The sequence below is a fragment of the Melanerpes formicivorus genome, unplaced genomic scaffold, assembly GCF_026170545.1.
Source record: "Melanerpes formicivorus ecotype bairdi unplaced genomic scaffold, bMelFor1.0.p_v2 SCAF_1, whole genome shotgun sequence".
Lineage (NCBI taxonomy): Eukaryota > Metazoa > Chordata > Aves > Piciformes > Picidae > Melanerpes > Melanerpes formicivorus.
The window spans coordinates 46443820-46469309 of NW_027142353.1; the positions used below are offsets into that span (position 1 = coordinate 46443820).

A 25490-nucleotide genomic window follows, 5' to 3' on the forward strand; every position below is an offset into this window, starting at 1 on the left:
CATCAGCTTTGAAGAGGTCTAATAAATAAACAAATAAACTTTTTTTTTTTTTAAAAAAGGGAAAAAAATCCTCCTGTTCCTATGTGTCCTGGGTTAACACAGGCCACTCTTACTATTCCTTTCGCCCCTCCCCTGCTTTCCCTCCAACCCCCCTGGCACAGGCTGGGGGGAGAAGGAAAATGGCAGTTAATAGTTGAGGTAAGGACAATTTACTCCTCTGTTGCAGGGATATCAGGTCACACAAAAGAAAGCAGGAAATACCAAATACCAAAGAAAATAACAATGAACCGAACAAACTAAAAAGGGCCACACCCCTACCCGGAAGCTGGAAAAGATAACCACAAAAACCTGGAAAAGGATACTTTGCATGTTATGGAATATATTTCAAGTCCTATAAACCCCACCAACTCCTTCCTGTCATGCAGCCAGCATTGAATTAACATGCTGCAGGATAAATGATCCACCTGACACTACGGGGTGGGGATAGCCACGTCCTGCATCCCTCATCTATTCTAGTGGGGCCAGTCAGCTTAAACCAATATACTATACTTTGCTCTTTCTTGAGAAGTCCAGTCCCTTAGTGCATTGGTGAAGCTCACAGTTGTTAGCTACACCTATAAATAAAATCTGGCTAAGGCACAGGTACAGGCATGAAGTACAGGCATGAAAGCATGTCTTCTATCCAGAAGTTAGCTTGCTTTCATGCATGGCTGAGGCTTGCATCAAATGACCCACACTTGAACCTTGTTCAAATGACAGCATAAGCCAGAGACACTTCCAATGTGCAATAGCAGACCCTTTGGAAAAAAAAAAACAGTGCTTATTTAGTTGCACAGAAACAAACTGTGCTGCTTCATGGCCACAGAACAGGATGTGGCCAGGTTAGTTGTTTTCTACGACAATACAATTATAGTCACTAGGAAAATGAGTTATGAATCTATTTTCCTGCAACTTTTCTCATGTTTGATGGTCTGGGATCAATAATTTCTTTCTTTTGGCTCAGATTTCCATATGTCACATGGCAGAATCAGGGGTACATTTTTGTCCATCTGCAAATGTATATTTTGAGTATCACAGAATTCAGCAGTCATGGATTTTCTGTACTCAGAAATGAGGTTCACAGCAGGATGTAAAGCTAGGTCTGTAGTTTTGGAATTCTGTCCCAATAACAGAATCTCAGGTCTCTTCTACCCAGTAAGCATTTATTGCACAACCCTGTCTTCATGGCAGCTTGTTAAAAAGATGATGTTGCATTCATATCCAAAACCCTTTAAGGCTTTTGAAACTTTTTCCCATCAGTCACATTTCCATATTTGCAGCATTTCAGAAACAACCTAGGATATCTTGATTACATGAATTACATGCCAAAAGGGCACAGTATAGTTCCCATAATGAGAACATAACAGATCTCCCAAGGTTGCCTGTGATGATTAGATGCAGCTATAGGGAACTGCTCATTTGTTTTTCATGAGAAAAGAACATTATGCATTTTAATAAGGAGATTGTGCATTACGTATACCTGTGCAACAACTGAATTTTGTAAACATTGCTATCCATTTCTGTTCTATTGCAAGCAATCCCATATCATGCCTTAGAAATTCCTTTAAGTCTGACAAATACTGAATACTTTATAACATTGACTTCTTCCTACTCAATTGTCTTATAAGACACCTCAACATTAAGATGCAATTATATAACATTCCTAAGGTAACCACAGCAACTGCTTACTTGGAAATTTAATATTAGAAGGGTAATGTATTTTTAGAACAACACAGTTCTTTGCTGCTGGAATCTCAGAGGAGTGGTACCACTGTGAGATGGTGCAGCTTTTTGTGGCATGTCAAGTACTGTTCTCTGAAACTGAGGACTGATATGTTCAGCGGCTTCTAGGAGCCTAATGAACATTTTCACTTAGTACTACTCTCCTCATCTGAGATTTGTACTACAAGGCACTGTTTCTAAAACAACAAATCAAAATGAAATATTCCTTCTACATTTTTCAAATAAGTGCTAAATGGTAGTTCACCTCCAAAAAGTGGAAACCAGCATTGCTGCCAATGCGGAAGGAAAGGAAAAAGAAAAAAAAAAAAAAAAGAAAAAAAGAAAAAAAGCCAAAACCAAACCAAACAAATAGCATAAGCTCCAATCCTGGTCTTTGAGTTTATTGTTTCTAGAGATTTGCATTGTCCATTCTTCGTCACCATCAGAGCCGTTTTCAAATGCTCTAAAACTGTGATGAAGAATGAGACAGATAAGGATCACTTTAATCTTAGTCTTAAAAAAAAAAAACACTATTTTTTGGTGATTTCAAGGCCTCAATCCTCACACAAAATCCTATAAGACTTACCAATTAAATTCTATAGAGCATGATTTGGCAGTATTATGCCAGTTTGCACCAAGTGAAAACTAGAGCATTACATTTTGCAAACTGTAGATGCAAAGTTCAGGTGTATGGTAGCTTTCATGTTGAGTAGGCAAATATATGTTCCACAAAACAAACTGTTGTCTGCCTGGATTTTTTGGTTGGCTGTTTTTTTTTTCTCCCATTGCCTAGTAGCTAGGCAGATCTGAAACTCGAGCATCTATCATTTAAGAACAGCTTCTGAATTTGCTACAATCCCTAGAGGATTTTGGGTCTTCTAAACTAATCAAGGATTTATGAGACATAAATACTACATTATGGCTGTGACAGATCAATTTTTCTCCCCACTAGTGATCCTCTGGCCAGTCTAACAACTAAGGAATGTTGTTGCATGAAAAATAGATATTGTAATACATTGCCAGAAGGGAGTTATACCAGAGAGAGAAATGAGGTAGGACCTCTTCCACGAGTGGTCTTACACCTGTAAAACAGATGTGTTTAGAGAGCATGATAGTGGAAGTTTATTTGTTTTGAGTATTATTTGGATTTTAATGAATACAAAAACAACTTTACATTCAGTAGCTTTCTTAATTGCATGAAATTCCACATTGCACAGAATATCTAAGGCAAAGATGAAGAGCTTAAATTAATATAAAAAGTTCCATTAGCACAGATGAATTCACAGTGGCTTATATCAACTGCGAATCTATCACAAAAATGAGATGTAGCTAATGGTTGTGAAGTGCACTTCTTTTTCATAAATAGTGGAAGAAGAAACTGTGATATTTTTAGGAGCAATATTGTAAGAGAAAGTTTATGCATACATGATACTAATGGCATAAGACTAAGTTCTGAATTATTGCTTTTCCCTGCTTGCATACCAGCGCATTATTTTATATTTAACCGAATATCTGAAATAGTTACATGTTCTTTCACCTCCGTTATTTATGTAAGATATTTTCTCCTTTTTCTCTCTTACATGTGTTATTTGTTTGCCTTGATATTTTTAGGGTCTGCACATTTATTTTGGGAATAGGCTTTGTTTGTCAGGATGACTCATGGCCACCCTCTTTCTCTCACCCATACAAGCACACAAGCAAAACTTAAAACATCCCATATGATTTCAGAGAAAGAAGATGTTATCTTGGTAGAATGTCATTTATTTAATCTAACAAAGCTCTTAATCTACATGTACAGTGAATAAGAGCCACTTTTGACTCCTTTACAGGTAGGTTTTGTTCTGTTTTGCCTTGTTTTCTTTTCTCCCAATGGAGATAATCTTTACACTAGATTCACACTTCTCTTACGACCTGTGGGCTAATGCAAAAGCTGTTGGGTTTTTTTACCATGTTCTAAAATACATACTTCTTTATTCTTTAGTAATTTTCCCCTGCTTCTTAGATTGAGATTATAATATTCAGCACATACATTGCTTTACAGACAGTGTGTTACATGCCTCCATTGAAAATTTTGTCCCTCATGATTTTTGTTAATAACATTGAAGATTTTAGTGCTGAAGTGCATTTGGTTTGTATGTCAGTAATATTTCATTCAGTTGCATCTCTATGAGTTTCCCTAACATGATTGCTATGAGTTATCGTAACTGTCATATCACTTGCATTTAAGACAGTGTTAGTTTTACTTCCTTTCAACATGCACATGTATGTGATGATTACCTGTAATAGGGAAGGGGCAATTCCTAAAGACAATATATTGTAAATACACCTTTATTTATAAATGTGTGTAGCTATCTTAATTAGCCATTTTTCTTTCCTTTTTAGAGATATATTTATGGATAAAACCTCACATTCAAACTGTAGCTATTGGCCTATTGGCCAGGACTACAAAGTAGGTTTCTTTGGATAATTAAATCAGTATGATCATGGTAAGTATAACTTACCTTTTTAAAAATTATTAATTTATTTTATTTATTTCAGTCCTGGTCACAATATATAAGATAACCTTTTTGTTCTACCTTCAACTCCCACACTTCACTCATTTTTTCTTCTTAAATTAGATTAGAATCTCTTAAACAAAGCAATTATCTCAATTCCTTAAATCTCTGTCAAAGAAAGAAGGTCTCTGAAACAGAGTGGAAGAAACCATCTTCAGGTTTCTCTCTCCTTTGTTATGAAATCTGACAATAATTTTCCAGAGCAGATGTGAAAATAGGAAGAGGAGATGAAAGGAAGAAACAAACAAACAGAAAAGCATGAAACCTCCCCCTCCCCTCAAATATTTGTATTTCACATTTTAAGTTCACAGTCATAAGGTCAAAACTATTATTATTTTACATTTGTGTAATTTGCAATCTTTTAAATATTTCTGTTTGCCTGCACTGTCCTCAGGAGGACACTGCCCTCAGCTACTGTAAATCACAACAGCACCTTAGTGGATGTATGAAGCTGATAATCAATTATATTTTTGAACTTTCAGAGTCACAGACATATAAAGAAGTCACAGGCATACACAGAAATGTAGCTTGAGGCTTTCTTATCTTCTCCAGATTTGTCCACTGATTCTAGCTGAACTTGAGAGACTAAACTTGCTTGAATTACATATAGAAGGACTGAGAGGGATGTAGAAGGGAAAGCAAATGTATAATGCATATGCATCAGTTCAACGCACAGAAGCGATCTGATGAATACTTTATAAGATTAATTTATAAGTGTACCCAGACTCCTTCAGTGTGCATTGTTTAAATTCAAAGTTTGTATATCCTGTGTGGCATACTCAGATTGTATCCACACTTCAGAGCATTTGCCTGACTCCCAATAACAGAATGTGCTTCTTGTATACAATTTGCAGAGTAAAATGAACTCCCATGCTAAGATGCACAAAGAGGATATTAATGTGAACTTCCAATGTTTATTGGCTCATTTCTTTCAATTCTTCTTAGTTCATAAAAATCAAATACATATGAGAATTTTGTTACTATTAGTCACTTGATAGAAAAGTTGCAGATCTCATACACAGCTAATGCAGACAAAAATAGAGCAACTCAGTTACAAAGACTACATCAGTGGATGTTTTATAATTTATACATCCACTGCCTTCTTGAAGTGTTGCTCCTGAAAAATAAAGATGGAGATTACCTGCTTTCCCTAAGAAATGGCAGAGAGAGCATTTGTTTTTATGAAAGAGTGATATTTCCAAATGCATACCTTAAAAACACCTCCATTAGGAATTGCACATTGCAAGCTCAGAGGAAGTTGTGTCTCCTCATCCATGGGTAACCTAAACAAAAAAAAACTAAACTAAGCAGTGCCTGGAAAATTACAGGTACATACTCCTTATCAGGCAAGAGATTCTTAAGTTAATTGGTTGCATTAATTTTTCAGATCAAAAAAGAATTGACTATGTACTGAAACAGATTTTCACCTTCTCAAGCAATGGTTAGCCAAATCAAAGCTACCATCTTCACAAGTGTGTAAAATGTACAAAGTGAAGGATGCAAATTATTATGGGCAAGTCTATGGAGCTACCCATAGGAAACATGACATGAGCATCTGATAAAGTTATTTTAATCCCTGTCTAATTAATAAAGTGAAGGTTTAGTTAAATCAGAGATATCAGGGTCTATATCCTGCAGCAGTAAGGGTGAATCTAGTAGTCAGTGTTGTCAGAATGCTCTCAAAGAGCATAAGGAAAATAATTTCTGTAGGGAAAGGGAGTGACTGTCAAATTAACAGTGCAATGATGAATCATAAAAACCTCTAAAGAGAGATATTTGACAGTAGTCAGTCCCTGGCCGTTTTTCATATAGCATGGAAGATGAAACCCAGAGCAGCAAGGTGATAAAGCTCCTGCTTAGCAAATTGTGGTCTGAATTTTCTTGCCTGTGCAAACTAACACATAGCTTCAGATCTTAGATCTCTGTTTTAGGAGTTGCCAACAATGAAGACCCTGTGACTCTTGGATCTATGAAAATTCATACTGCAAATTCAAGCATTTGAAAAACTGTACATTTTAGAAGATCCACTAGAGAATGTTTCCTTTTCTGTTTCTACTGGTGAGGGCAGAATCAGAAAAATCCCTCATCAGAACATTTTGAAATACATAGCCCTTTGGAGAAATAGGATATTTTCTATGGAAATCTGTGGTACTATAGTAACACAATATATAGACTAAAATACAGAAGGCAGGTACACACTCAAGGACATATGAAATGCATTATAGAACAAAAGTGAAATGTCACTATAGCACAAAGAAGTTAATAGAGGTGATTTTCTGAAAATCTTTCAGATCTGAGTGAGATAGGGAGGGAGGTGTCAATTTTGCCCACTACATTTTTTTCCATTTTTTTTAAGTCAATGTGTTTGCCAAAAAAATGTCTTGCTTCCCCCCCAAAATTAAAATAGGAGCTATAATATGAACACATGTATGTATATAAGGTACATACATATACCTAGAAACACAGCATTATTTAGGTTGGAAAAGATCACCAAGACCAATCACTAACCTAGCACTAAAAACTCTACCAGTAAATCATGTTCCTAAGCACCACATTTATACATCTTTAAATACCTCTAGGGATGATGACTAAACCACTTCCCTGGGCATCCTGTTTCAATGCCTGACAACCATTTCTGTGAAGACATTTTTCCTGATGCCCAGTCTAAACCTCCCCTGTCACAACTTGAGGCCATTTCCTCATGTATTCTTGCTTGTTACTTGGGAGAAATAACCAACACTCACCTCACTAGAGTGTGAGAAGGCCTCCCCTTATCCTCCTTTTCTTCAGGCTGAACAATCTCAGCATCCTCAGCAACTCCTCATAATACTAGACTCCTCATTAGCATCACTGGCCTTCTTTGGAACTTCACAGCCGGGATTATTGGTAAATGATTAAAAATGGCTTGATGAGCACTTCCACTAGCTCACTCAGTACCCTTGTGTGGATCACATCAGGTCCCATAGACTTGGGTGTGTCTAAGTGGTGCAAAAGGTCACCATTGGATTATAGGGGCTTCACTCTGTTCCCCATTCCTGTCTTTCAGCTCAGCAGGCTGGATATCCCAAAAGTATCTGGTTTTACTATTAAAGACAGAGACAAAGAAAGCTCAGTCTTGTCACTATGTTTCTCCCTGCATCCAGTAAAGGATGCAGATTCTCCTTAGTCTTCTTTTGTTGCTAATATACTTATAGAAACATTTTTTTATTGTCTTTTGTGGCAGTAGCCAGGTAAGTTCTAGCTGGGCTTTGGCCCTTCTAATTTTCTTCATGCATAACCTCATGACAACCTTATAGTCCTCCTGAGTGGCCTGCTCCTTCTTCCAAAGGTCATAAATGTTCTTTTCTTCCACTCAGTACATATGTGGTATTTCTTATATTGAATTATGAACTATTTAAAATATTGATACTTGTTGAATTTGAGTATGATATGGGAAGTTTGATAATGGGGGATATGGGGAGTTTGTTAATATCAAATCAGTAGTCCTCATTATAAAATCAGTAGTCCTCATTCATCAAACTTTTAAGTATCATCAGCCCTGGTATGACCATCTACACCATTTTTTAGTTGTTTCTGCTTTAATATAAATAAATAAAATGTTTGGGAGGGTTTTTTTTTTCCAAGAAAATACTAAAATTATCCCTGGAATCTTTGCCTCCTCTCTACAGTCATGCTTTTCAGCTTTTGTTGGTGTCCTATTAAAATCAAGTGCAAAAGGATTAATAATTTCATAGAACTTTTATGTCATTGCTTGCATAAGATCATTATGGGGTGACCTTTTAAATTACCTGGCTATCTCTTTCTCTGAAATGAAAAAAAATATGCGTTGTTTTTCTTGAGGGAGGTAAATCTGATGGCTATATTCCTACCACAGTTCTTGGCATTTGTGGTGATTTGAGCCTTAACTGGAGTTTAAGAGTTCAGATGGTAGCAAGAAACCAAGAAAAATCCTTTCCCCACTCCCAAAGAGACTGGAGGTAAATCTACCAAATAACAATCTGGAGTTGGTTTGGATGTAGAAGTAAACTTTTTAACAAAATATATATTTATCAATATATATTGAGGATTTACAAGGGTAAGGAACAAGGATGAATAGGAAATATACAAAACTAAATTTGGATGGCCTTGTATCTCCCTTGATGCATGTGGATTTCAGTCCTTTAGAGAAGTGTGGATGTGGCAGGGAGAAGATCAGGCCCAGCCACATGGCAGAATGAGGAGGCTGGCAGCAGCTGTGAGTCTTTTTGAACAGGCAAGGCAGGAGCAAAAAAAAAAGATGGCTGCCACACCCTCCCCTTTATAGTACCACAGTATCACAGTATCGCCAAGGTTGGAAGAGACCTCAAGGATCACCAAGTCAAGCCTGTCACCACAGACCCATGACTAGACCATGGCACCAAGTGCCACATCCTATCTCCTCTTGAACAGCTCCAGGGATGGTGACTCCACCACCTCCCTGGGCAGCCCATTCCAATGACGAACGATTCGCTTGGTGAAGAGCTTTCTCCTCGCCTCGAGCCTAAACTTCCCCTGGTGCAGCTTGAGACTGTGTCCCCTTGTTCTGGTGCTGGTTGCCTGGGAGAAGAGACCAACCCCTTCTTGGCTACAACCACTCTTCAGGTAGTTGTAGACGGCAATGAGGTCACCCCTGAGCCACCTCTTCTCCAGGCTAAACAATCCCAGCTCCCTCAGCCTCTCCTCATAGGGCTTGTGCTCAAGGCCTCTCACCAGCCTTGTTGCCCTTTTCTGGACACGTTCAAGTGTCTCAATGTCCTTCTTAAACTGAGGGGCCCAGAACTGGACACAGTACTCAAAAGAGTCTTGCTGGACAGGAAAAGGGAGAGGAACAGACCAACTTAGACCCAGGGGACCCCTCCTCCTGGGAGGGGGAAGCCAAGTCCACCTGGATCAGGTTTCTTTTGTCCCCTGGGGGAAGCAGGGCTTTTGCAACCCTCCCCCCACAGGATGGGTGTAACCCAGCACAGCCTGCTTGTGAGCAGAGGCCTTTCTGAAATTCCTATCTGGACAAAGAAACCCCACAAAAACCAAACCCATGAAAATTCATTGTCAAGGTATTTCCTGAGATACTGCACTTTATGTATTAATTCTTAATAATTTAGGAGATGTAAAACTGAATTTAAGTTGGAAAAGACAGAAGGTATTCTACAGTGAAAATGCCACAATAGAGTGATGTGTTTCTAATGTCCATAAAGAAAGACTTTTGTCCAGATAGCCATGATAGTTTTTTTCAAAGCTGCTGAATTTCCTTTGAGATTAATTAATATATCTGTTAGTAAAAAAGCATGAAGTACTATGCCTGACTGCTTTTTGTTAATAAAAATGATCGTTTAGCAGACCTGGACATGATGTAAAAGGATTTTTCAGCTAAATGAGAGTGAAGACTGGGAACATTTTTCAGCAAGGACTAAACAGTCCTGAAGTCCAATTTCACAGATTATTGGGCAAAGTAAAATAATTCTAATCTTCAGATATGACCTATTCCTTTGCAGACGATGAAATATTCCCTGAATTAGGTCTCATATGAATTAAATAAATAACCCTACAAAATTTTCTAGTTCTGATTCCAACATTTTTTAGAAAGTCAATTCAACACATCATTGACAAGTTGTCTTAGCAACAATATCCTGTTCCGAATAGACATACTTTCTAATCTTAATTTATCTATCTTCAAATTTAATACTTCTCTCTTACAAATACCCTGCTATACTGAAGAGCTTCTTACAGTGGTGGCACCAACCAGTCCAGAGGCTACTCTCTACCCCTGCTTCACATCTCTTGGGGCACTTGTGCAAGGCTGGCTCCAACCTTAGTCCTCATGCTCCTCTTCTCAAACAAGACAGAGGTGCACAGGGAAGCCCCTGGAGCATGGGTGCACTTCCAGACAGGGAAGGTCAGTATGGCAAGTGTCTTCTAGGCTGGGGGCCAAGGAAGGCTCTGCTGGAAATAGGGATACATGTACAGGTAGGTGGTGTATTCCCAATTCTTCCTTGAAAATTACTGTGTTTCAGGGTCCCAGAGTGCAGGTATTGTTTAGTTATGCAATAAAAACTCTTCCAGACAGGCTGGTTGAGCCCACCTGCTGGAAGGACCCACATTGCACATTCACATGTATATATTTTCAGTACCCAACCTCCACCTCCCTTTGGCATAGAGGGGGGCCAGGGTGAGTTTGAGCAAGTGCTCTGTGCATCCATTTGTGTTACCTGTTCAGCTATCCATTTACTGACCTATACTATACTGAATAATGTCTGTGGTGTGTAGGTGTGGCTTGTGAGTGTGCACCTGCTGGGAACATATGCTCAGCCTCACTGCTGGTTGGAGCTGGAGGATGAAACTGCAGCTGCCTCCTCCACTGAAAGATTTGGCAGATTCTAATGAATATGTCTGCTTCTGCACTGGAGACTCTCCCTGCAGACACATCCAGTATGATCTTGAGTAGTTTTGGAGCTGTGGCTTAATAGGACAGAGCTCTATATCCTGTGGGAATGGACTACATTCATAAATACTTTGCTAGGAAGAACAGCTAGTAACTTGTTAATTTTTTTCGGGACCAGTATTCACTTATTATTCTGCCTCCATTTGCTTGTTCCCTGCTGTAATTTGCATCATTTGAAGACAGTATGAGTAAATATTTTTACCTAGGACATTTTGCCTAGGACAATCTTGATAAGTATCTCAGAGTAACAAAATGATCATTGAAAGTCAATCTCTGTAGCCACATCACAATGATTCCTGCTTATAATTACACTGAGCTATGATTTAGATAAAATCTAATAAGCTTTATATATAGCAGTATAGCATGCAGATTTTCATTTATTGTTTCCCATTATTTTACAGACATTGTGCCGTATCAGGTAAGAACAGAAAATCAAGAGTATTACAGCAGCAGTATCTTTACAAGTCAAATTTGTAATTGTCAAATAAGCCCTCAAGTTACTTTGACATGATCTATTTTCCAGAAACGTGTTGCTTTGCATTAAATGACTATCTCTTAATCCTTTATAAACTGAGTCCCACATTACGTGTTTCATTTTCTTCCCCTCAGACTAATATTATGATGACAAGCTTATAATTAAATAGGTTATTCTATTTATTCTTTTAAAAATATTGGCAAAACATTAGTTTCTTTTTCTTTCAAATGTTTTCTGAATGTCCTACATGTTTCAACACTTTTGAAAATCAGCCTTGACAGTGTAGAGAACTCCTCTGACACTTCTTTTATAATTCTGTGATGCAAATTACATAGACACACTGATGGTACATCCAAATAAGAAGGAGAAAGAGCTTAGTATCCTTCAGAGTAACTTTTGTAATTAATTCTTTTTTTTTATTATCAGCTATGATAAGACTGTATTATTTGGATGTTTCTCAAAAGAGAACAGAACTATTGAAGGAAACCTTTTACTTTATCCAGTGATAATTATTGTGGACTCATTGTATTTTATTTTATTCTACATTCAGACACAAAACAGTCATGCCTCTGTTTTAGTTTATATAGATTTACTGGCCAGAAATATGATCAAATATTAATATTATTTATTAAATATAAAAAAAATGTTTTTCCAAGCCAATTTGATTGAGGTTCATTTGCCAGGTCAATGACATGTTAATTACACATGGTAGAAGGCTGACAGTAGAAACAGTAGAAAAACAGTCTAGAACAATCAGAACTTAGGATGCAGAGGAACAAACTGGAATCTCCCTATGCACGTGAAAACAGACAGCAATGCTGCCCTGGGTGTCACAGACGGATGTGAGAAACTGGTTATAATATTTGGCTTTCACAAGGGGAATTATTGAGGACCATGGGGCTTGATCATTGGGCTGGATCATTGGGCTGATGGTCTGTATTGTGTGGGGTATTGGGAAAGAAAGGTGAGGCGCCAACAGGTCTAAAGACTGGCCAGGTCAAAAGTGCAGGTTTTGTCTCAGTCCTGATGCAAAGCGGTGGGAGCGTGTTGTGGAATATATGAATATGTACGTTTTAATATATTAATATGTATGTTTGCCGTCTATATAAGTTCACCTCATGTTGTTGGAGTGCGCCTCTAGCAAACTCGCTATTCGCCCAGCGCTGTGTTGCCTTTATTTTATAATAAACTGGTTATAAATTTTCAGCAGTGAGTTCGTTTCTCACACGGACCACCTCGAGCTCACAACAGAGTTAACCGACAGGTAACAAGCTATAAACCTCAGGAATAACCAGGTAAATTAGCGTTATTTACTCATGAACTGTCGAGCTGCTAACTACCAAAACCTTTGCTGAATGAAGAGAAGTTTTGAGTTTGTAGTTATTGTCCAAAGGGAAGTATCCAAAAATTAGAGGAAATGAGAGAGCACTGCTGTAGTGGACGCCCAACTTGAGTGCTATGCTGCTAAAACAAAAGAAGCTAATTGCCCTGAAGATAGGAGCAAGTAGGGTGCTTGTCGTTGCCTTGAATGCCATTAACGAACAGGGGAGAGAGATAAGAGCATTCGAGGAGTGAGTGTAACGAGCAATGAGTATAGGAGGTCTTCACCTGTAAATTCCATTTTTGAAAACTGAATGGCCCAATGGCACATCAGCCATTCAAATCCTGCCAATCAATTAAAAATGTTTATATGGTGAGTAAACTGCACATGCCTTCTCTCATGGCATCTGACACGTGCAGTCGCTTCTCTGAAATGTGAGACTTGGGGATCGGGTTCGGCTTCCATCCCCCGCCAGGCAGCCTTAATGGCACCTGCCTATTAGGCTCCTTGACCTCAATCTGGATGCTGCAACAGAGAGGGAGGAGAGAGGGGCAATGGCTCAAAACAGATTTAGCTGTCTCTGAAATATTTGGGTCTATAACTTAGGACAATGTGTTGAAATCAGTATGATGATGGGCATGGATGGCAGCTATCCCAAGAGGCATCCTGAAGCTCCACATTCACATTAGCATCCATCACATAACAGGGAAAGGAACAGAAACATTAGTTTCACTAAAGCAACTAAAGGATTGGAATTGCATTCATCTTATTTCACTATTTCTTTACTTTTACATTGCAGTTGGTCACATTTGCACTGGAACAAAAACGAAAACGAAGCTGAGTCAACAACTGTTATAATATAGATAGAAACAACTTCTTCCTACAAACAAAATCAGCAGATCTTAACCCTAATCAGGGATTCTTAATCCTTCTCCTTCGCCCTGAAGTATGCACTGGTCCTATCCACAGTATGAAAAGACAGCTTAACTGCATTTCTTCCATTTACCCTAGCTTTAAGAGGCAAAGTGACTCACATCCCCCCCCCCCCCCCCCCCCCAATCTTTAATACTTTTTATTATTCCAAGATGCTAACTTCTTACTGTGTTGATCAGAGGGAGTACACATAGTAATCCTGGGTGATTAAGCTCCATATTTGAAGGGATAAAAGAGACATAAAGTAAAAAGGGATAATAGACCTCTCTCTTCTCTTTGTAAAGGGAATGGATAGCTAGGGATTTTTGTTTATTGTCGATTTAGGAGACTTTTTGTTTGGCTGATTGGTTTGGTTTATCTTACAGGTTTTACCTTTATATTAGTTTTTAATCTTAATCAGAAGTTTGTCATTGTAAACAATTCACAGATATAATAAAAAAATAAGAAATTATTTGGAATATGGGTAAAACACAGAACTTGGGCAAATTTGACATTTTCCTTTCAGTGGTCATTAATTGTGCAGTTTTATTTCTGAAAGCAATGTTCTTATAAAAACTAATTAAAAACTGTCTACTTAAAATATTACAAATCAGTATGGAAACCAATTTCGTCTTACAAAAAAATAATAAAAAAAAATTCCAAATGTATCCTTAATATTTTTCTAATATTTCAAATATCTGTTTGTAACGGAAGGCGACGGAGATGGGAATCAATACGGCTGACCAATATGATCGAGTATTGTTCCTTTATTGTTCCAGTGTTGCAGGCCGATGGTGCAGGCCTATGGTGAGGCCTGTAGTGCAACTATAGCACAGTAAAGTAAAGTGTAGAAGGAGAAGAGACAGGAAAGGCAGAAGTGCATAGCAAGGGAACTGCTACAACTTATAAAAACTCGGAGTGCCTTGTTGGCATAGCTCCATTAGTTCCCTATGATGACCACACATCGCACTATTATAGATTATTGGTCCAACTACTAATGACACAACGAGGTTTGTTGATGCAGGTGCATGTCCTGTTGTCCCAAGATAACTGTCCATGTTTATAGCTACCAGTGTCTTGTTTTAGTTGCATGCTGCAGGCACAGCACTGTTTTGCTACACTGCTAGCTGGCTCTGCATTTATGCTGAGCATGGCCTACCACCATGTCAGGCTCTAGGCCTGCACTGCCAGATTGCTCACACTGCTCGTCACTGGCATTGCCACATGTTTACATTCTGGCTTACAAGTTTTTAAGTTTATGATGCAGAACTATATTTTTGTCTGCATTTTGTAATTAATTGCATCTGCAAAACTCATGTCTGCTGAATGTTTACATGAGTAATCAGCTGTGCAATCAGACAGGTAAAGAAGCGGAATAATTCAACTAGTTTACATGCACTTCCAAAAAAACCCTGCAAGTATAAGAGGGGGAAAGTATCATGCTATCATCACTGAGATAATCAAAGACTTCATAGGTATGCTTTGGACTTTAGGAAAGGATCTAACTCTGAAATGGTGATTTTTACTTCAAGCGATTTGCTCATACTGACAGTTCTGCTCTCCTGACACAAGGAGCCTGTGCACTGAAGGCAGCTACTGATACTAAAAGGGATTCAGCAATGTCTGATTTGCCATCTGGCTGCCCTGCAGTGATCAGTTGGTCACCAATAGTAGGCACATTTTGCTCGTAGTTGTTGACGTCTGTCTTTCCCTTCAGATAATGGCAGATATTTTATCATGTAGAAGCTCTTCTAGCATACAACAATCTAGTTACTCATTCTGACTGACAAGTGTGGCCATGGGTGGACTTTGTATTTCCAGGATTTCAGTGTGCTAGTTTTAATCTTCAACATCTAAAGTGATTTGTGTTCAGGCCACTAGAGGTAACTCTGCCAGCCTGATGGGTCACAGAGAAATCTGAAAATGAGATGAATGGTAAAACAGAGATCTAGGTGGTGTTTTCCTAAAAGACCCCTTGATGAGGTGACAAATTTTACCTTTTGACAAAAAAATCTAAGATTCTTTTAAATTTAACTATCAGAATGCACTTTCCTCCTTTTGACATAGTTTTCCCTTGGTACCTTTTAAATCACAATCTGATATCAAAGACAAAGTCACTGTCTAATCAGACATAGTTACTTGAAATTCTTGAAATCTTTAATTTGAAATGGATTGTCTAAAACTATATTTGACATATCTTTGGACATTTTACTTATAAATAGATGAGTTATCAAATAAAACTGGTAAGAACCACACATTTTTACTTTTAATACAGGCACAAGCCTCATATATATATATATATACACACATATATATATAAAATCTGGTAAAATCTGGGTTTTTTTTAATTATCAAGGCAGATAGGATATTTATCCATATGAACATCCATGCAATTGAAGAAAGCATTTATCGTAATTTTTGTGTAAACTTAACAGAACTGTAATGTACTGTGTCAACAATGACACTTTCACTCTGGAAACCAGAAGAGAAGATAGCACTTAATCACTAGTATTAGAGTCACGTATATATTAATGACTACTTACCTTCAGAGATTAATTTGTATGAACCATAGTGTTCAACCATGTCAGGAGTACTGCTCTGTTGTTAGGAATTTAAAACATATTTTAATCCTTGCATTTAACTTCTAGTACATGCTAAACCCAAATGCTTATACATGGTAGGGGGAGGGGAAGAAGATGGAAACAGAGGACAAAGCAAAATGAGCTAACAGGAAATTGCCTGTATATACTTGTGTAATACAAAGCCCATTTAACAGAGGATTTTATGAGATGCAATTACCTGCACCTCGCTTGAGAGGCCTTTTTCTTTCATTCTAACCCTCACAGTCAAAAAAAGAAATCTGTATCGCATTCTTTTAGTATCAGTATCAGTATCATAGTATCAGTATCAGTATCATAGTATCAGTATCAGTCAGGGTTGGAAGGGACCACAAGGATCATCTAGTTCCAACCCCCCTGCCATGGACAGGGACACCCCACACTAGATCAGCTTGGCCAGAGCCTCATCCAGCCTGGGCTTAAACACTTCCAGGGACAGGGCCTCAATCACCTTCCTGGACAACCCATTCTAGGGCTTCACCACTCTCATGGTGAAGAACTTCCTCCTCACATCCAGCCTGAAGCTCCCCACCTCCAGCTTCATTCCATTCCCCCTAGTCCTATCACTACCTGATAGCCTGAGAAGTCCCTCCCCAGCCTTCCTGTAGGCCCCCTTCAGATACTGGAAGGCCACAATGAGGTCACCTCAGAGCCTTCTCTTCTCCAGACTGAACAGCCCTAACTCTTTCAGCCTGTCCTCATAGGAGAGGTGCTCCAGCCCTCCGATCATCCTCGTGGCCCTTCTCTGGGCATGTTCCAGCACGTCCACATCCCTCTTGTAATAGGGGCTCCAGAACTGGACACAGTACTCCAGGTGGGGTCTCACCAGAGCTGAGTAGAGGGGGAGAATCACCTCCCTTGACCTGCTGGCCACACTTCTCATGCAGCCCAGGATCTGATTGGCTTTCCGGGCTGCAAGTGCACACTGAGAGCTCATGCTGAGCTTCTCATCCACCAGCACCCCCAAGTCTCTCTCCACAGGGCTGCTTTCCAGACAGTCACTGCCCAGACTGTATTTGTGCTTGGGATTGCCTTGACCCAGATGCAGGACCCTGCACTTGGTCTTGTTGAACTTCATGAGGTTGGCTTGTGCCCACCTCTCCAGCCTGTCAAGGTCCCTCTGGATGACATACCTTCCCTCCAGTGTGTCTGCTGCACCACACAGCTTGGTGTCACCAGCAAACTTGCTGAGGGTGCACTCAATGCCACTGTCCATGTCACCCACAAAGATGTTGAACAAGATGGGTCCCAGGACTGATCCCTGAGGGACTCCGCTTGTCACTGGCCTCCACTGGGACATGGACCCATTGACAGCCACTCTTTGGGTGCAGCCATCAAGCCAGTTCCTTATCCATCTAGTAGTCTGTGCTGGGTTGAGGCAGCCCCCCTTCCCCACCACTGGCAACAATAAACACTCAGACAAACGGATTGCAAAAGTGATGGAAAGTTTAAATAGAAAGCAGTGAACATTTACAGAAAGCCAAAAGCACAGTGACAAAGAAAAATCCCAAAACAGACCCAGAGAGATCCCATCCCCACCTGAGGGTACACCCAAGGCCCCCAGGGCTCCTTCTTCCCCCTCCCACTGCTAGGCTAGTCTCAGCTGGCCAGATCTGAGACTGCCCATCCCCCCATGGCCTTGGGCCTAGCCAGGCCCAAAGCCAGGAGACATCTCCCCCAGTTACCGGCTGACGGAGGAGGAAGAAAAGAGGAGGTGCTAGACTCCGCACTGGATCTTATAGTGGTGCAAAGGATTGTGGTAGGAAATACTACATAATTTCCTGTGTCCACCCCTCTGGGCTGGACTTCTGGACACAGGAAGTAAACATTGCAGGGGGGCACCCAGCTCAAACTGCAACATGCCACCCCTTATTTCATACCATAATCTTTGCACCCAAAGACATCATTAAATCAGAAATCTTCCGATGACATATCCAGCGAAGTCCATATCTTCACCTGGGCGTCCACCCAAACAGTCTCTCATTCAGGCTCAAGTGTCAGTCCATTCCAGTTCTTCTTCCCTCATCTAATAGAACCTCTCGGCAATGCAGAGTTCACTTTTCTGCAGTGCAAGCTCTTCATGGATCCGTTGGACATCCTGGTCACCTGGAAAGAACCTCACAACTTCTCAACCAAACCTTTATTCCCATCTCTATTTACTCAGTGGCATATTTCCACCCCTGGGGCAAGCCAGTCAGAACAATCAGGCTCTAACTGCTTCTCCACCCCTCCAGGAAAACAGCATGCTGAGCCATCCACAATACTGCACGGACCTATCCCAAGCCCAGTGCTGACCGCTTCCAGCCGCGGCCCGAGGCTCTACAGATGCATGTCACAGTACACCGCTTTCCCACTAGGCATTCGCGTACCAAGGTGTGACAGCATCTAACAACACAACCCTCCCCTGGAAGAGAGAGGGGCTGCACCACAACCTACTGAGAAGAAGAGAGATGGAGCCAGGTGCTCGGCGCCATTTTCGGAACTCGTCTGAAAAAATCGGGGAAGAGACTAGGGCCGGCCCCACCGCAGCCCAAGCGCATGGCCAGGACTGCCGTTGCCGCTCCAAGCGCACGGCCGGTCCCGCCACCACCACAGCTCAAGTGGAAGGCCAGGGACCGCCGTCGCCGCTCCAAGCGCATGGCCGGTCCCGCCGCCGCTGCAATCCGAGTGGACAGCCGGAGACCACCATCGCTGCTCCGAGCGCACAGCCGGGCCCGCCGCCGCCCAAACACAAAGCAGGACTCTGGCCACCTCTACGGCCGTGGTACAGAATCAAAATCGCCTCCACCCCTCGGGCATTCAAATGCCTCCTCCAGCGAAAGCCATGAGCACGTCCTCAGGGCCCTTGAGAACAGCTTTCCAACTGGAGTCCCTGTTTGCCCTTCTTGGGTTTTGGTAGCTGAGCTCGCCTGCTCCGCCGTAGCTGGCCCTACCATGCATAGAATTGGAGCAAAGTGACTGCTAGCTAATGTCTCAGGTAATGGAAAATACACTAATGATTTCTGGGATCTGTGGGTTTTTCCACTGGCTTTATCACAGATGCTGGAATACTAAGGATGATGCAAACAAGATCTTAATGTTTTTATGATAAAAATGGTGTGCATTTTAATGATAGTAGTTGCCAATGTATATGCTCTCTGACAGGTTCTTACAAGTGGTGCTTGTTGTAGATGGCATCTGTGATGTCTATTTATCCATGCCTTGCATGTGTCTTAAACTGCAGTATTTTTCAGAATCATACACATAGAATAAGCGCTGTAGTCCGAGCAAGTATCAAGGTATCAGTCAGGGTTGGAAAGGACCACAAGGATCATCCAGTTCCAACCCCCCTGCCATGGGCAGGGACACCCCACACCAGATCAGGCTGGCCAGAGCCTCATCCAGCCTGGTCTTAAACACCTCCAGGGATGGCGCCCCAACCACCTCCCTGGACAACCCGTTCCAGGGCTTCACCACTCTTTGGGTGCGGCCATCGAGCCAGTTCTTTATCCATCTAGCGGTCCACCCATCAAACCCATGTGTCAACAGCTTGGAGACCAGGATGTGGTGTGGGACAGTGTCGAAGGCTTTGCTCAGGTCCAGGTAAATTACATCAGTTGCTCGCCCCTCATCTATTAATTTCGTCACCTGTTCATAGAAGGCCTGACTGGCCTGTAGTTCCCTGGTTCCTCCTTCATACCTTTCTTGAAAATGGGGGTAATGTTTCCCCATTTCCAGTCTGTGGGGACTTCCCCAGACTGCCATGACTTTTGAAATATAATAGAGAGGGGTTTAGCAACTTCATCTGCCAGTTCTCTCAGTACCTGTGGGTGTATCCTGTCGGGTCCTATGGACTTGAACACTTTCAGGTTCTTAAGGTGATCACAAACCTGATCTTCACTTATGATGGGCAGTTCTTCCTCCCCATCCCTGGCATTGTCTTCCATGACATCAGGAGTGTGGCTAGAGGCCCTTGCAGTGAAGACTGAGGTAAAGAAGTTATTGAGTACCTCAGCCTTTTCCACATCACTTGTGACCATTTCACCAGTTTCCTTTCTGAGGGGGCCCACACCTTCCCTAGTCTTCTTCTCCCCATTAATATACCTGTAGAAGTTCTTAGTGCTCCCTTTAACCTCCCTGGCTAGATTCAATTCGAACTCTGCTTTGGCTTTCCTAACCAGGTCTCTTGCTGCTCGGGCAGCTTCCTTATATACCCCCTGTTCTAGCTGTCCTTCCCTCCACTTCCTGTAGAATTTCTTTTTAAGTAATAGTGTGTCCAGTAGCAACTTGCTCATCCAGGTAGGCCTCCTAGCATTCTTACCTGCTTTTCTTTTTGTTGGTATACATAGCTCCTGGACACAGAGGAGGTGGTCCTTGAATACTGACCAGCTGTCCTGGGTCCCTCTTCCTTCCAGGGCTTTGTCCCATGACACTTTGGCTATCAGATCCCTCAAGCGATCAAAGTCTGCACGCCTAAAGTCTAGGGTCGTAAGCTTAGAATACTTCCTCCTGATTGCCCTGAGGATCTTAAATTCAACTGCTTCATGGTCACTGCAGCCAAGGCTGTCTCTGAGCTTCACATTAGTTACTAGTCCTTCCCTGTTGGTGAGAACAAGGTCCAGCATAGCACCTTTTCTTGTTGGTTCCTCTACCATTTGGAGGAGGAAGTTGTCTTCTATGCAGTCCAGAACATATCTTATCACTCCCACTGAACAAGATAGGAAGAAATATCATGGTACATCATAAATCATCATAGTCTGCAGCATTGTTTTACAATTTTCTATAGGATTATATAAACAATTCTGCAAAAATGCTAACTTTCATCAATTAAGTGTTGATTAAGTTTGCCTAGCATTATGATAGAAAGTGGATTGAACATTTAGCTACAGAACAAGTTCAGTGCAAAGCAGTCTTGGAAGTCTTCAGTAAAACTCAGCCCTCCTGGAGTCAGTGTTTTTTCTAGTCTCTCATGTTCACCAGCACCTAACTGGGGCTTAAAAACAGTGTGTCTTGAGAAAATACATTTTACTAGCACTTTGAAGAAATCGAGTGTGTAGGATGGTATTCTGCTTGCTTCCCTTTCCCTTTCCCTTTCCCTTTCCCTTTCCCTTTCCCTTTCCCTTTCCCTTTCCCTTTCCCTTTCCCTTTCCCTTTCCCTTTCCCTTTCCCTTTCCCTTTCCCTTTCCCTTTCCCTTTTCATTTTCCTCCCTGTCTTCCTGATTTCACTGTTCCCTTCAAGAAAATTTCAGACAGGTATGAACTTCACCAAGGATAAACCATTCTATTCTGAGCTTATGTTACAGTTTGAGCTGGGTGCCCCCCTGCAATGTTTACTTCCTGTGTCCAGAAGTCCAGCCCAGAGGGGTGGACACAGGAAATTATGTAGTATTTCATACCACAGTCCTTTGCACCACTATAAGATGCAGTGTGGAGTCTAGCACTATCTCTTTTCTTCCTCCTCCGTCAGCCGGTAACTGGGGGAGATGTCTCCTGGCTTTGGGCCTGGCTAGGCCCAAGGCCACGGGGGGATGGGCAGTCTCAGATCTGGCCAGCTGAGACTAGCCTAGCAGTGGGAGGGGGAAGAAGGAGCCCTGAGGGTCTCGGGTGTACCCTCAGGTAGGGATGGGATCTCTCTGGGTCTGTTTTGGGAATTTTTTTTTCTTGTCACTCTGCTTTTGCTTTTCTGTAAAAGTTCACTGCTTTCTATTTAAACTTTCCATCACTTTTGCAATCCGTTTGTCTGAGTGTTTATTGTTGCCAGGGGTGGGGAAGGGGGCTGCCTCAACCCAGCACAGCTTATAAGAAGTATTAATTTCATACCAGATACAGCAAATGGTTTTCAGGAGTGCACAGATGAGAGGTGTACTAGCTCCTATCATGACCATCTAGCTGTACATCTATCTCCTAGATGTCAGAAAGTCCTTCATATCAAAAGGGGTTTACAAGCTGTTCCTAACACAATTGAGTCTTTTCTAGAAAATCACAGCTGAAAAGAGCTATGCCCCATATGCAATTTCAAAACCCGCCTTCCTCCAACCATACCCACAAAAAATTAACAGTAATTTCATAAAATAGCCATGTGCTTAGTACACTCCAGACAAATAAATTAATTTCCAATCACAAATTTCAGTTACATTACATGCTCTGTAATTTTGATAAAATGATTACTAACCAGAGCAACATAACATAGGCTAAAGAAATATGACAGGATAAAATGATGCAATTAATAAATTCCCTTACAGTAAGATTTGCTTTAGAGAAGGAAATTAAATCCACCATATTTTCTTGCCTCACATTGCACTGAAAAACATAAAGTCACTTTGGTAATGTTTTCTGTCTGAAGAAAGTGAATGCCAGTGGGTTTACAATGTTTCAGATGCAGCTATCAATGAGAACAACGTTGAGGACCATAATCAATAAGTTTACAAGGCTGCAATCATAGGTCACCAAGAAATCCATTTTGACTTAATCAGCTTTCCATTTTTTTAGGTAAAATATAGCACTTCTGGATCATACCCAAGCAATGCAGACACAGCAATAAAATTATTTAATACAGTTTGCTCAGTCTTCAGATACTTAAACCAAGATAGTATCATAAGAAAGACGAACATTTGGTTTACCCCATCTTGTGTACCTCATTCCTGTCTTTTCCTTGGCAGGGCAATGAAAACTTCAACCTCTATACTTAAAACTGACTTACAACATTCGTTCCGTGGATTAGCTGCAGGTTAAATGTGTAAAATATTTGTGTATGATAAAACTAGTTTGCTGTAATGACATTCTGCTACAACAAAAAGACATTTCACAAGCTACAACATTATTGAATGCTTCTCAGCATTTTCTGAAAAGGGAAAGCATTCCTTTTTTTTTTTCTTTTCTTTTTTTTTTTTTTTCCCATTGTAACACTTTAACTTCTATTTTTCTACTTACCTACCAAGGTTCAGTGCTTCAGGTGCTGTGTTTCAGCTGACTAACTAAAGAGCACAAAAAGATGTAGTTGGGGGCACCACTGAGAAGAGTGGTTATACTTGTATGTCACAGAGGTGCTTGCTTGCATTTCTGTCAATGTACACAGGTAATTTTCTTCAGCTGAAGCCTAACTGCATTCCATGTATTTTTGTTTACCTCTAAAGTTCATATACAATGAAGAAAACTGTGAGAACAGAGATAAAATTTGTGTATCTGAATATGTTATGCCAAAGCAATAATTTGGTTAACACTAGAAGAAATTATCTCCTTTTCTTGGTCTCAAGTACTTCCTCTTGCCCCTGCATGTTTCTGCCTTGCCTTTGGAAAAGGTCATTACCAATGAAACCATTTTGCGGAACTATCATGTTTACAGTCTTCTCCAAAGATGTGGTTTTACACGACGAGCCTGTATCCCTGAAAGAGGAGCTTGTGGTGAGTATGTTTACCTGACTATCAGTTGTAGATATACATGATCCCTTACTAAACACTTTATTTTCACAGAAAGTAGGAAGATGATCTGGACAATGAACCCCTAGTTTGATGTCGTAGGGTTGAGGGGAAAAAAAACACACAGCCGGATTAGCAAAGGAATGTGTGCTCTATATTTACAAAGCAGTTTAGGGAACGCAGGGCAATATATACAGAATTTGCAGTATTTACAATATATACAGAAATATACAACAAAGTCACACAGAAATGAGGGTTCCCTCCTCTGCTGAGGGGGGTTCCCCACCCCTGCTCCCCCTTCTCTCCCCCTTTCCCCAGAGAGGGTTAGAAAGAGAGGAAAAGAGAAACTGTTAATTAAAAAGCAGTTACGTGTTAGAATGTTAGAAAAGCCCTCACGCTTGTATCTGCTTCAAGGTCAAGCCTGGCCGACAGCCCAGAAAGCTGTGAGCTGCAAAGGGGGAAAAGCAAGACTAAGACTAGTCCCACTGGGAATCAAACTTAAGGCAGTGCTTCTGCCTCTCCACCACTTAAATTAGTTTAGACCCGTCTTTTGTTTACAAACATTCGGTCATAATATCCCTTTGTTAAAGGCACCGCTTCAAATGGTCACATTTGAAGTTCCTAATTCTTTGACATTAACACATTTGAACAAGTCAGCAATTTTGCCTGCAGTCATACAGTTCTTTGGTTTGGATACATTAGTTGCATTGTATTAGTAATCAATTAAATAAGTAGCAAGACATGCAAATGATACAGTGACAAATCCTTTGCCACATCTAAAGGTGCATAATTAACCCCCTGTTTTTTAAATTAGTTTTTTAAATGAGGAGTTTCTGGCTATTGCTGTTAAGGTTCTTTGTGAAAGGAGGAGTAAATGACACCACCACAATACACTTTTGTTAAGCAACCATGGTCATAGATGAAAGACAGTTAAAAGTCTATTTCCAATACCATTTCTATGAGAAAATTGATGTCATTGCCACAGGACTGTTGAATTCAAAGAAATGAAGCATTCACTTGATGAATACACAGTCTGACCTAAGGACGATGGAGAAAAATGGTACATAGCAGGTTTTCCTGAAACTGATGATGTATTCTTCTGCTTCGTAGTTGTTGAACTAACCAAAAGCTTTTAAGTCAAAACTGAAGTGATTTCACAACCTTACTTGAACTATCTACTGATGTATTTTCTAGATTTATTTGTGCTCTGATGATTGTCAAAGAGGACAATTCTTTTTTGATTCTAGATTTCAATTGCTTCACTTTCTTTGGACCTTGGTTTTAAGGAATATGCTTCAGGAGTTTAACTCCTATGTCTGTAAATCTCAGCAACTTATAACACTGTCTTTGAATATGTTTTTTATCTGGGTTTTGCTTCTGTTAATGCAAATATTTTCCCTCCATAATTACTGTTTTTACATTTTTGCTAAGAACAAGTGGAAGACATAATTATTGTTTCCTCTCCATTTCACTGGAATGTTTGGTTCTAGAAGGTTTATATCGTAGGTTGCTTCCTTGTCTCCAGCTCCTTTATTCCACCATTATGTTTTTCTCCATTAACAAATGTCCTCTCCACTGTTTTTTGAATCAAAGGAGCTTTGGATATTGACAATAATCCTGTTGATATTCCACTTGATGTTTCAGTTTCATATTGCATATATTCTGGGTAAAGAGCTGCAAAGAGAAAGACCTGAAATGGTTTCTCTGTGCTGAGGTTTGGTTTAATCACAAGAATAAGCCAACTCCTATCATTTTGAATATGATGGCATAGGTCAAAAGGCTGAGGAACAGAAGGGACCAAAAGTCTTTCTTATGCCATTCTCCACCCACTAAAATACACACACACACACACATATATATATACACATACATAAATTTTTTGTGGTTGTTGTTGCACTGAACCACCTGGCATGGGCACAGCAACTGGCACACTCAGTGAGCCCTACTGCCAGGGAAAGTTCATCAGCACTTGGAAGTTCTGGTATGGGGTTTAGTT

General features: G+C 40.5%; 1 protein-coding gene across 5 annotated transcripts in view; it reads right to left on the reverse strand.

Annotated features, from left to right (window-relative positions):
• The window catches only part of PUDP (pseudouridine 5'-phosphatase), a 104231-nt gene that overhangs the window by 15791 nt on the left and 62950 nt on the right, over window positions 1–25490 (reverse strand). For 2 of the 5 annotated variants that reach the window (XM_068141770.1, XM_068141745.1), the window contains exon 4: window positions 16025–16079. The exons of 2 other annotated variants lie outside the window; for them this stretch is intronic. In XM_068141770.1, coding sequence (XP_067997871.1) covers window positions 16025–16079 — 55 coding nt within the window. Of the gene's footprint in view, window positions 1–16024; window positions 16080–21801; window positions 25169–25490 lie in introns of those variants that run through there. One more of the 5 variants, XM_068141761.1, reaches the window with a different exon arrangement.